Source organism: Numida meleagris, chromosome 3, assembly GCF_002078875.1.
Source record: "Numida meleagris isolate 19003 breed g44 Domestic line chromosome 3, NumMel1.0, whole genome shotgun sequence".
In the NCBI taxonomy this organism is placed as follows: Eukaryota; Metazoa; Chordata; class Aves; order Galliformes; family Numididae; genus Numida; species Numida meleagris.
This window is the reverse complement of record NC_034411.1, coordinates 35,194,404-35,207,872: the sequence shown is the minus strand read 5'-3', so window position 1 is coordinate 35,207,872 and position 13,469 is coordinate 35,194,404. Positions and strand designations below refer to the sequence as shown.

At 39.7% G+C, this 13,469-nt stretch overlaps 1 protein-coding gene across 2 annotated transcripts in view; it reads right to left on the bottom strand.

Annotated features, from left to right (window-relative positions):
- Positions 1-13,469, bottom strand: part of AKT3 (AKT serine/threonine kinase 3) — a 132,958-nt gene that overhangs the window by 6,142 nt on the left and 113,347 nt on the right. For both annotated transcript variants that reach the window (XM_021392381.1, XM_021392382.1), the window contains 2 exons: positions 10,556-10,770; positions 8,346-8,433 (listed from right to left, as the gene is read on the bottom strand). In XM_021392381.1, the coding sequence (XP_021248056.1) occupies positions 8,346-8,433; positions 10,556-10,770 (303 nt within the window). The remainder of the gene's footprint in view (positions 1-8,345; positions 8,434-10,555; positions 10,771-13,469) is intronic.

The following is a 13,469-nucleotide window of genomic DNA, read 5'->3' as shown; positions in this document are numbered from 1 at the left end:
GTCATTGCAGACAATCTCAACAATACTAGTTCAAAACCTAGCTAATAGCAAGAATCTAGCTAAACTCCATGTATCACTCACCCATGGTTTGCACCAGCCTCGCTCTCAGTCTCCTCCAAAAGAACAGCCCATAGGCCAAAGATTCTAATCAGAATGCACATTCACTAATACTAGCACATTTCACACTACACTGTGCAGTCCAAAACTACACAGCAGTTTAGTATAGATGACATTATAATGTTTTCAAATCCAAGTTTAAAACTACCACCCAGTTCTGTCTATGTTTTCCTTCTCACATCAGACATATTACACTGACCACTGATAACATGCAAGTTTTCTTAGCTGGAGACAACTACAAAACCCACATCAAAATGCCGTGCAGTTTGGACACGGGACCAGATTCTGCTCTCCTTCCTTCCAGGAGAGAGCTTCAGCATTAACTTTCACTCAGCAGTTTGACCCTTTTCTCCCTGCAATAGTTTGTCCTTCTGAGTATGCTCTATCAGCTCTATTTTATTTGATCCAAATCTTCACGTCTTATGTGAAGAGGAAGAGAACACGCTGGCTATGCAGTCTTTAACAAATACTATTTAGATCACAGTGGTTAATGAAAAAAAAAAAAGGTAGTGCAGGGTAAGATCATAACATATAGCGATGTATGGATGTGCAGCTGAGGAAGAAGAAAGTGATGCATTAGCTGACGGGTTCTTCCATAAAGGAGGACGTTTGGTCCTCCAGTGCCATGCCGAGGAGCCAGGCTTCTAACTGAATAGAAAACTGCTCATCAACACCACCCAGTGAGCCAGAAGATGAAAATGCCAGCTATGCCATAAATCTAGGTGTCTGTGGAAGTAGAAGAAGAAAAGGCAAGGAACGCCAGCCTATAACCAGAAGGGGGGAACCCAATGCAAATCTGCAACAACGATGTTTAGCGATTCACTCATCTTACAGAAGCACCTTTCATATTCTAGACATGAAAAGCAGTAGGAAGCTTCAGTGGCTGCAAACGCAACCATGCAGCCACAAAGCTCCTCAGCAAAAGCTTACGCTGGTATTTATACAGGCTGCACCTTCACATACATGAACAGGAAAGAGGAAACAGCGGCTGAGATCAAGAGGCACAAACACAACTCAAGAGAAAGCAGCAGGGAGGTTCCTTCATTCTTCCCACATGCTCTGCCTCCTTCCCTCACAGCCTCAGGGCTCATTCCTCTCAGCCTGCTCTCCTCACCTCAAAGCTGTGTCTAAAAGGCCTGTTGGCATCCTGCATCAGAGGCCTGGTCTGCCACTACATGCACACCTTCCCCTCCCTCAAACAGTCTTTCTCTGACCTTCGCATAATTGCAGGGGGACTTTGATGACAAACTCCTCACTTTAAATGGAGAGCCTCTAAAATAATTTGCCAGTTGCTCCACAATTCTTTTCAAGACACAAAGAACTTGCACACAGTCCTTGGGCATCACCTCCAGAAGAAAATGGGAGAAATACAGTACAAAATCCTTTCACATTACGCAGAAACAGGGAGAATGGTATGAGTGATGTGCATAAGTGCACACAGAAGGGCACTGTACCTCATCAGTACAGCCGGGAGATTACAGACAGAACCACTCATTTGAGACAGATTTTGTAAGCCATGTCACCAAAATGCCGTGCCATGCTACAGAAACTTGGCAATTATCTTTCTGGAGGGATGCCACCTTTGTTCATTAATTGTCAGCTTTTATTTAAAAGCAGAAAGTAAAATCTCCAAAAACCTCAGCTGCGATGAAACTGTTAGAAAGACGAATAAGGTGCAACTGCTGCAGGGACAACCGCTTACACTGACACAGAGCCTGAATAATAACCCAGAAACTTCTCCATGCAACCCAAAATACACAATATTGACTACAGCTCTGAGAGCCACAACATGAAGATGTCCCTCCACACCCAGTGGTGTTTGGTGCTTTGGTGTCACAAAGAAATGGTATCTAACTGCTCTCACCACAACTTCTCACCACTTCTGACCCATGAAATCACAAAGTCCAAAAACGGTAACACGAGCACCACAAGGCACACATGGTAACAGTGTCCAAAAGGAATACTAGAAGCTTCAGCTAAGCACAGTCCTTGTCTCCTGCTGCTCAATCCTGGCTGCCTGGATGTGACAATTTGCCCTCTTGTAGCAGTCTGTTCAACTTCAGCCTGACACTTCAACCAGAGAGGAGACTCTTGTCTTCAGCACTCAGCAATTGACTCTAAGGTCCAGAAATACACATTTTGTGTGTTCGTGCATTATACACATACACAGACACATCTATGTGTACACAGGTACACGTGTGTACAAATAAAGAAACGAAAGACTAAATTCAGCACTGAATTAACTGTCTGTAAGAGGTGACGTTTAAGACAAATCCAATTTCATACCTGTTAATCTGAATCTACCCCAGCCATTTCCAAGGCTTCATGTTAGGAATGACAGCAGAAGCAGTATCAAATTGTCAGTATTTTTATTATCTTCAGAAAATGACATTTCCATTTAGCATCCATCAAGAGTAACACGTGAAGAACACCACTATTCCACAGTTCAAAACCTGGGAAACCTGCCACCTACCTCTTGGGGGAACACAAGGGGCAGGTAAGTACCTAACTGCTTCAATCACATAGAGGTGAACAGGCAGCCTCCACGTTTGAGCTTTTTCATGCTGACGTAACAACTACACTAGTACTTCAGAACAAGAGAAAATATACATGTTATTAGCTCAAAGACAACCTGACAGGAATCATTTGTCTTGGATCATGTGGGATGTGACCTGAGCTGCTTCGGAGTGACTGTGACGCACTCAACCTGCCAAATGAAAAATGGGATGCTTAGGAACTACAGTGTGATCTTCCCTCTCCTTTTAATTGAAAAGGAATTTTCCTTGCAATGAACTCAAAATTAACAAAGCCATAAGAATCCCATCCACCAACAGCCTGCAGCTGAAAAACACTCTGAGATGAAGTGCTAAAGGAGGAAGAGGCAGCTGTACAGCACCCCCAGTGAATTGTTTGAGCTATTTAAATAAACTAGCTAACTGGATTATAATCTCAAAACTCACAAACACTAATTCTTTAAGTATCACATAAACACTAAAAAGTGAGCACGGTAGTCCAGTTTCTGTTTTTATTCGCAAGGAATAACTATCTGAATCCTGTGCGAGTGGTTCAACTGCAGTATGACATTCTGATTTGTCCAATCAAAAAAGAAATCACTGCTGCATCCCAATGTGTTTTCCTTTTTGTTACTAATGAATTACAGTGCATGAGATGAATTCTACTTTCCTCACAGTTTATGCATTTTAAAAATGTATTACAAAAATAACTACAAAACATATTTCAATAATGCCTTGCATTGTCATCATATGCTGCATTTCAACAGTTGCCATTTAGTTTATTATTCAGGTCTGATGTATGTCGAAACCTGTGTCAAGTGTTACAGTTCTTCCTGGCTACAAAAGTTAATGATATGCTGGTAGTTAAGTGTTCATAATCCGATGTCCAGAAATCAAACTTCCATCTATGTTAAACTTTACTGGAGAACTATGCAAAGCTGTGACTGTCAAGAATCAAACCAAAGAGACAGATTAACCTAAAGAGAATAGCCAGACAAATATTGTGACAGGAGAACGGGGTCCCAATACCAAAATACACCTTTCTATTTCATCACAAGCGTGCTCAGCTTAAAGTGCTGAAAACATGTCACAATTCACAGCCTTCCCAACTCAACATACTACATAACTCACTAAATGACATTCCAAGTAAACAGCCTGTTTTTAGACACTGAAATAACAATGCAATAACAACAAAATAACACAATAAAGCCTTTTAAAGGACACTAGCAAAGCCTGTCTCTAGATTTGATTTTTTCTGATGCATATCTGTTAATATGCTCTCTCATTCATATGTCTTATAAGCTCCCTTAAAAGCAAACATTTGGTGATTCTAAATATCCTGCAGATACTAACAACACTCGATCCTAAAAATCATGCAGGCATACTAGTAATACAAAGCCTTAGCTCAGTCTTTCAACACCAGACTGTCAACAATATTACAATAAAAAAATACATCTTTTAAAGTACTGGCTTTCCTTCAACAACATCTCTTTTTTGCCCTTTTTCTAACAATAGCTCAGTTACCAAAGGAAACAGGAGCTAATGAGATCATGCACTCTGTCAGCCTGAATGTCCTTCCCCCCAAAATTCTGAACGGCTGGGGAAACACACCGTGATGGAGCAACATCCCACAAAACCACCGAACTGAGCTTATGGAGTAAGAGAGAGCCATTCCCATCCCATCCCACCCCCAACCTAGTTTCCACTAAGGGAAAGACAGGAACCTGAGCTGAGATTCAAAGCATGGGACACAGGGAGCTGGAAGTAGCCCATGAACCCCAGCAGGAAACTACGCGTGGTGTGGGGTTGGAAGCGGTCCTGGGCAGCGAAGAGGTGGCACAGATGGGGTTTCAGAGGTGAGAGGACACCACTGGCTCATCAGGATTTTGCCCACGGATGAACTTCATTTTCCCAACAGCCTCAGCGCTGCAGCAAGAAGGGCTTGCTTTAGAATCAAACACCTTTATGCTATACTCTGCCTTCTGTAAATCTGAGCAGCTGAGTGAAGCGGTGGCAATCAATCCTAAGGTCTGAATATACAGTTTAAAGTGTTACCGGAACACAATGAAAAGATCAGCCTGCTTAGCAGATTTCTGATCCTTTTACTACTTTGTATGGCAACAATACAAAAGCAAGTAACACGGGTCATTTCTGCAGGCTTTATTACACAGCAGGTAATTCCACCAAAATAGCACGACTCAAATAGAAACTGCTTAAAACCAGATGTTGACATTTTCCTATTTCCCTCCAACCTCTTCCCTTAAAATCTGATCCGTGAAAGTACCTAAATACGCATTCCACATTATGCTTACGTTGCGGATTTTGCCAGATCTAAACCCAGGGCTTTAATCATGGCATTTCATCTGTCATTGTGGTTGGGCCTTAAGAGGAGGATGAGGCTGGAGGACTAAGACCAGTGCCTTGCAGTTGCCCGACCTGCTGCACACTGCTGCAGGAGAGGTGCCCTTGTGCTCAGCAGGGCTGTAACCATCACGGCCACTTGCCCCACTCCCTTCCCAGCGCTAACAAAGAAATTTGCTTTGGGAATAGTCAGAAATACTAGCAGAAATCAGAAGACATATGTAACTCAACCCAAATTCCTGCACGGCTTCCTCCTCCTTTCCACCCCTATTACATGCAGGAGGAAAGCCAGGCTCTGCTGGTCTGGATCTCCTCTGACAGGGGCCACCTGAGTGCTTCAAGCTGCACGCCCGAAAACATACCCTAATTCCTACCTTTAAATTAATACCCACGTGATTTTTGTTCAGGGAAAGATCCTAGACAGAACGTCTGACAATTTCAGAATATTTCTACAACCCAAATAAAAATACTCTAAAACAATTCTTAAATGAGTAACGGAAATGTCAAAAAGCTTCCTGGTCCTAGCTAAAAATAAAACAAATATTTTATTTAAAAGTGTAAGGGCTTTTGAAGTCCTCAGAGTTTGCCAAACTATTCAATTTCTCATAGTCAGGCACAGAAACGAAAACTCATCAGGGCTGAGCTGCTCACAGGAAGAACCTGGCACAGACTGCTCTCTTTCATATGCCCTCATGATTTTTCTGCCAAAAATAAATACATCTGACCACAAACGCTAAGTACTATACATTTTTCATTTAAAGGCAACGACCTTCTCTGCTCCAGTGCACCATACAATATTTTATTATCACTGTGAAGTACCAAATTAGTTTAATTAGTTAGCAGTATCAGTGAGCTAATAATTCCATTTGACCATTTGGATCCCTTTGACCTGACAGAGCTCGTGTTTGCCGCATGAAGCACTCCAAGTTTACAGACACATAATTCTGTCTCTAATCACACTCATGAAGTGATAACCCAGTAAATACAGAGATGTACTTAATCTCTAGTAAAAATGATAAAAATCAGTGGCACAATGGCACAGCATACACATGTACAAAATTACTCCCCCGAAACTACTTGGAATACACATGATTTTTTGTTTTCTAATACTCTGAATGCGAACTTCAGTTCCTTCATTACTAACAGAAACACATGCCTGAAATGCAGCCAGAAAATTACAGTTTCATGGTGCATAAACCTCAAACAAGAATGCTGTGAAATATTTCTGCTATGCAAATAGTTATATCAACTATAAATTTCATCAAGTGACCCTACTACGGAAAGCTGTACTACTAATAATAAACAGCAACAGCAATGCAAGCATAGGATAAAGCTATCTGAAAATCAAATTTGTTCAGCGTGCACTCCTCAGTTATTTCAGAAACTGTATCACATAGCAAACCCTCAAACACCTTCTCACAAGCACGGTAATGAAAATACTTGGTTAAAGTTCATTAAGCTTAGTATTATGCTACAAGTTCACATTTCAGAACACCGTCTTGCACCTTGCATACTTCAGACTGATAAGACAGCGTGTGCACAGAAGGAACGACCGGATTCCTGAACCTACCAGACAAATGGCTTTGTAATAGCAATACAACTATTTCTGAATTACACAGAAAAACATACTGTCAGAACTAATTTTAATGAGCTATTTTTCCATAAAGAACACACTGTGTGCCAATACTGCACGAAAATAATTCCTCTGGTCCTTGAAGTTAACTGAGGAAATCCAATTCATCTTTCACAAGCAAATTTAGTTTCTCAAAGCAGCAGTGGAAAGAGTAAACATGGAGTGACTGCCATCTCTCCAGTTACAACATTCCAGCAAGCCATATCCACCTCCACGGGCATAAAAGCAAAATGCCTGCATTTACTTGGAAGCAAAACAGCTCCTCTTATTTTAACAGCACAGAATAAGATCAGGACGGAAAAACATTTGCCGCGTTCATTTGGAAAGATTCAAAGCCCACACTTAAAAATTAAGTGGATCTATATTTTAAGAACTAAACTTGATGTTGAGCAGCGTAGAACTGAAAGCTCTGTTTTAACCTAAAATAATTAAGAAAACTTTTTCAGCGGAGCAAGAGCAACGTAACAGCTTTTTCTTTCTTTCTCGTCTACTCCCAGCACTGTGCAATCCAATCAATCCCAGGAGTTCAGTTTACAGTTCTAGATTTTATCCTCAGAGTGCTTCCCTACAGCTGCCTTACGCAAACAACAAGTTCTGAGCTCATCAAGTAACATGATTAATATACTTGTTAAGGTTATTTATTTAGAAGTTTCTTGAAACATCAACCATACTGCCAGCGAAAAATCACACTTGCATCAAGTAACTTCAGAGAGTACCATATTTTGTATCATAATATAAGGTTCTCATTTCAATTCTGGTATTTGTCAGAAAAATACCATACCAACAACCACACATTTTTAAAATTCCAGTTCAACAACAACTGAAAAAACAGTTTGCAGCACTGACATTGGAGCATAAACATATTCTGCTCATTCGTATGTCTTCCATTTTCCTTTTTCTGAACAAAGCAAAAGAGAAGGAAAAATTTTAAATTACACAGCTCAACTGGCAGATTAACAGTATAGAACAGTTGGGGGGGAAAAAGCACAGAAAAAAAGACTATCAAAATAGAGGGGCTTTATAGCAACAAGAAACTTCTTAAACAAGTACTGAGATAAAATCAGCTTACGTATATAAAAGAACGTAAGTCAAATTGAGTTTTGTGACTCAGTAAGATATATTAATTTTCTAAAATCATCCCCAGTGTGTTGATCATTACAGGAACAGGACTGTGTTTAGATAAAACTGTTCAAATTCAATTCCCAGTACTCTCTTTCTCCACAAGCTGTTCTGGCTCAGAATTTTAATGCTAGCTCTCTAAAAATTAGTTTGAAAAACATTTCTACTTAAACACAAATAATCAGAAAGGAGATTTTTGCTACGTATCCTTTCAATTGCTTCACTGTAACATTTCAATAAAAGGCAGAAATACAATTCAGAAAAAAAAAAAAAAATCAATTCTATTTTTTTTCACAATATCCTGAATCGTACAACTACTTTTCTCTTGATCACCCAGAAAGAAAAAAAAGGGGAAGAAAAAGTTTGGGTAGTCACATCACAGAAGAAAAATCTTTGCTGAGTTTAGTTTGGTTAGCAGTATTTATTTTTGGTCCAGTGACAAATTATTAATGAAAACCAAAGGATGAAAGAAGTGCACGTAGCTCAGAATTATTATTCATTTGTACTAACGTGAAAAGTTGCAAAGAAAAACATGCATAACTTTCAGAGAGCAACAGTCCTAGAACAGAAGCCAGGTTATTCAGTGTCATAGAAGGACATACCTTTTTATCATATACATCTTGCCAGTTTACTCCAGCAAAGAAACTATGACGCATGATTTCTTTTGCATCATCTGGGCCTCCACCAAGCCTAAACAGAGAATAAAATGTCCATATTAAAGAAGCACTACTCTTAAAAGGAGATTAAATTATCAAGATAGTTAAAAAAAGTGACCATTTGCTTTTCAGTATCTGGGAACAATTCTCTCCCTATTTAATATGAATTCAAGATAAAAAGTGACAACAAAAGTGTCCAAATAATGTTTTGTTCCACTTGATTATTCCAACTATGGGGTCCGTTACTGTCCACAACAAGTTTTTAATAATCCACTCATTCAAAAGACATTCTTAACTTTAGTTTTCTTGAAAGACTAAAGATCTGGCACCGTTAAAAACCAAAAATAACCCAACGAAGCTGACCTAGAATTTTGCCAGGGAGGTGCCAAGCACTGAATTAGTAATGACTGACACATCATTTTTATAAAGTGTTCGCTGCTGTTGCATCTGGGTGCTGTAACAATTAACCAATTACCATAAAATAGCCTCAATCTGAGTTAATTAGTATAAATTAATAAATTGTAGGCCTGCTGAGAAGGTTATTTAAAGGCCACTGTAAATAACCACACTATTCACTGCATCCCATAGCTTGCCAAAGCCAGACTCTGGCATATCATCTCTGTAAGCAAATTCCACCTACTCTGGGTGAACTTGCACAAGGTGGTTTGAGCTCCTGTAAGCAGACACTGCTGCCAAGAAGAAGGGTCCCATCCCTGCCCATACGTCTCCCCTCACTTTCATCTACAGCATCGCTTCCACTGATCGTGATACTCACTGGAGGCTGAGAGCTGAGTCAGCTCACTAACCTGAAAGAAAACTAACTCCACAAGGAGAAAACACAAAGAACCGGCAGCTTTTTGTTGCTTTAGAAGTCAAACTTGACTCAGCATCAGGTTCAGTGAGCTCCCTTAGGCTTCTGTTGATGGAGACAGAGCCACACATCAAGGGGAAGGACCTCTGCCCCTTTCAACAGCAGGTGGACTTTTAGGACTGCTCAGCTCTCACCTAACATCTTCCTGAGTCTAGCTATCCTATGGCATAACTGAAAGAAGTTGCAACAGAAAAAAAAAAATTAACAAACAGCTTGCGTACGTTGTCAACAAGGAGAATGACACAGGCCGTTTGTGTTACATTAAAATGAACTGCTGAGGATACAAAGAAAAGATTTAAAAGCAAGGAGCAATAATTGTCAAGATTACAGAAATAATCTGGACTACCACCTCAGTCTTGTAGTGACTGGGCATAAACTTATTTCCATGCTGTATTCTTCTTTGTTTCTCAGCCACTCATTATGAAGTTCTCTACATCTCTGCTGAGCACCCCGGTCTGCCAGCAGTCTTCAGGCTTTCCTCAGTATCTTCCCACCCAGCTGCTCAAAGAAGAGCAGAGCTGTGGTTAACCTCTGTGCTTGCACCCTATTTATCAGCAGCTAGCACTGGAACTTGAATATGAGTAAGCTTGTAAATAGAAGTCTGTAATAAACACTACTGCCTGCAAAGATTAATTACAGGGAAGTATCTTTTCAATTCTGAAGGTTAATCTATTTGATAACTCAAATGGTTTGGAGGTTAAGATGCAATGGGAATTACTACAAATTACCTTACACCTTACATGTATTTATTTGGTTGATCTTGGTTTCCTTTTATTATATACAGTAAACTTAGTTAAAACAGATGTTGATGGGCAGCAACAGAAAGGCTGACATCTTGAGCTGTGTCAGATGCTGCATGTGGCTAAGTGCAGGCAAAGGGGGCACTGAAACTGGTCCTGCCCTGAGTGCCAGCGAGCATGATCACACACAAAAAAAGTGGTGCATTCCCGTTAGACTCTGTTACCAACCTAGGGTTAAGTCGTATTGTGAAAAACAATACAGAGCTCTCATTTTGTTCCAGTACATAACGTAAACCTGAAACCTTCCTCATGTTTGCTGTGAATGATTTAAAAAGTGTTCTCATCCACATCTCTTTTCTCCTTTTGCTTATGGAACTCACTGTTGTACATCATAAGTGGAAATCTGAGGTTGTATGGCTGTATGTGGCCCCTTCTTATGACTGGCCCTTCAGTCAGGAAGACCAGGCACCAGTGGCCTGTTTTTGCTTTAAAGAATATAAATTGAGTATTTTCTTATGGCTTTGTAACCAAGTAATTTCACTTACCGCTTATTTGGATCTTTTATCAGTAGGCCTGAAAGTAATGATTTTGCATCTGCAGATAGTGTTCGAGGAAATTTTATGTCCTCCATTAGTATCAGTTCAAATAGTTTCTCGTGATCTTGGTTGTAGAATGGCAATCTTCCACACATCATTTCATACATGACAACTCCTAATCCCCACCAGTCCACTGCACGACCATAGTCATTATCTTCCAAGACCTAAGAAAGAAAGCAAAGCCAGCTGTAAAGCATGCACTATTTCAGATGGAATCATTTCAGTCTATCTGATGTACCTCTATACAAATGTCTTTCGAAGACTTCATTTCCACAGTGTGTAACAAGGACTGCCAGAACTCAGACCCAATATACGCAACTGCAGCACCGACCCATACGCCTGAGCTCACTGCAATTACAGATATACTAGGGACTCTACTGTTATCCCCTGCGCAATCATCAGAAACAAGCAAAACATGCAATTGAGAATGGTCCCCTCAAAATTATCATGACCGCATTTTCCCCTTTTCTATGTCTTCTACCATCTCATTTATAAAGTTCACAGTTTCAGGAAGAGACACTTCATCTGCTGGTACTGCAGTCTCAGTTAGCATTCTTTGGGGAGAGGATGTGAGGCATCTCCTTGCTCAGCCACTTCCTCTCTTTATCCCACCTGTCAGAATAAAGCTTGGAATTGAGAAACACCTTCCTCTTACTAAGAGAAGCTTAGCTTCTTTGCTTCTACTTAATACTAAGAACCCACAATGCATTTCTCCTGACAATTCCATTGAGTTCCATGAAGTAGTCCAAAGCAGCTGAATTGTACTAGCGCACAGAAATATGGCGATGTTTACATGGTATGTTTACCATGACATTGTGTGTGTATGTATGATACTATACAATCATACAAATACGTTTATTACCATTTGTTAAAATGATAATGCCTCCAATGTTGAGTGTCTTAAAAACTGACCAACTCCACAGACATCCTCCAGCAGCCTCAGAGTACTGGAATAAGGAATCTAAATAGTATATCTTGATCTCAGTAGATCTTAATATTGCACGACAGCAATGGAAGCAAAATAATAGCATCATACACCCATAATGAAAGCATTTACAATAAAGAAACCAAAGGCTACAGCATGGGAATATAATCCAGATTTCTGTGTATTACAAGGAGATCATATCCTTGCACTCAAAAAGGCTGTAAAAATTAAAGTTAATAAATGCTAACATAGAAGGCACTGCATGTGCTTCAGTTGCCAACATTTACTGAATAAAGATATACCAACATTTGCTGAATAGAGATATATTAAAGAGGCAAAAAACTTGAAACAAGAAATTAGACTTAAATAGTAAACGGTAAGAAAGTTCAAATAAATGACACTAATAGTTGCACTGTATTAAATTCTCCATGGTTTCTGTGTCATTAAAAGGCAGATTCTGAAAGACAGAACACACATACAACTGATTTAAAAAAAAATACAAATCTGCAGAGAACAAAATACTTTTTACAAGACACTGTCATATGCAGCCAAAAACACCAGGCACACTCCTAGACTCAAATAGGAAGCAGACACACAAGAACAGTCATCTAGACACACGCCAGGGAAAGCCTGGTGATGCGCAGTAATGCCTTCAGGCTTTAAGGAATAAGGCAACCTTTAGCAGATCAGGTATAAACTTTTTCCCATGAGCAGATGATCTTGTGACTGTCAAAAAAGACACAATAAGAATTCCAGCAATTTGCTCTGAAGCAATGACAGACACAGCCTGCACCCATCTGGGGACACGGAGTGGCCATGACCACATCATGTCATCCAAGGACACATGGGTGACAACAGGCAGTCCCAACGAGGGTGCAGAGCTCGTTTATCTGCCTCTCCTTTTTCTTCCCCAGTAAATCCCATCCTGCTCCTAAGTGCCTGGTACACGTTATTAGCAGAAGCAAAATACAGTATGGCAATTTTGATGATCCCACAGTAATTAATGCATTCATATTCCTAATTTTCTCTATCTTTAAGGATTAGTAATAGGAATGTGATGAAAGGAAATGTATTACGAATCCCTCTTGTGTATATAAGATCAAAAAACCATTAATATTAACACGTTAACACATATTATTTACAACTGTGCCAAAACACGCAGATTCGTTACATCATTGATATTTTCAAATAGAGGGTGAAATTTTGGAAAGTGTAAAACACAACAAATTATCTGAGTAAGTACATGTGACAAAACCAACTAACATAATTCCAGCATTTCAAAATTAATTAAACATTTCATCAGTTTCAGCACATTGTAAGCTATTTGCTGAAAAATTGTATATGAAATCTGTGGCACTTGTCTTTAAATCATCATTTCTTCTGCCACAGAATAAAAGCATTCTGTGTTTTTCTAATACTTGTATTAGCATAGTTCTCATTTCTCCTATTTGTACCATTAGTTATTCTTTTCTTTTGAAGCTAGTAAAATACAAAAAATTGTGAGGCAGTGGTAGATTCTTTTTACAAGTGAGCTGAGGTGTGGTTTGCACGTGTGATTTACAAAAGCACGCAATGGGAATATAAAGCATTTCATTCTCTGAGCAAGGCAAACTACACCACATGCCCAACAGCTAAAACAAACCGTATCTGGGGTTTTACCTAATTTATGCAGGACTTTACCTAACAATAATAAAAAGTATGAGCAACCTTTTGCTGCATTCCCACAACAGCAACAAAACAGTGGTACAAAGAAAGAGCCAAATGTGATTTTTAACCTCTTTTTACATAAAATCATAAAAAAGCATAAAAGCTGGATTAACTGCCTCCTGAACCCGCATATCACCAGCCGGGTTCTCATCCCCAGCTGGCAAAACTGGCAACTCTTTATTTTTGTTTAAATACCTGGTTTACAGCCAGCCAGACAAGCAAGAGCATCAG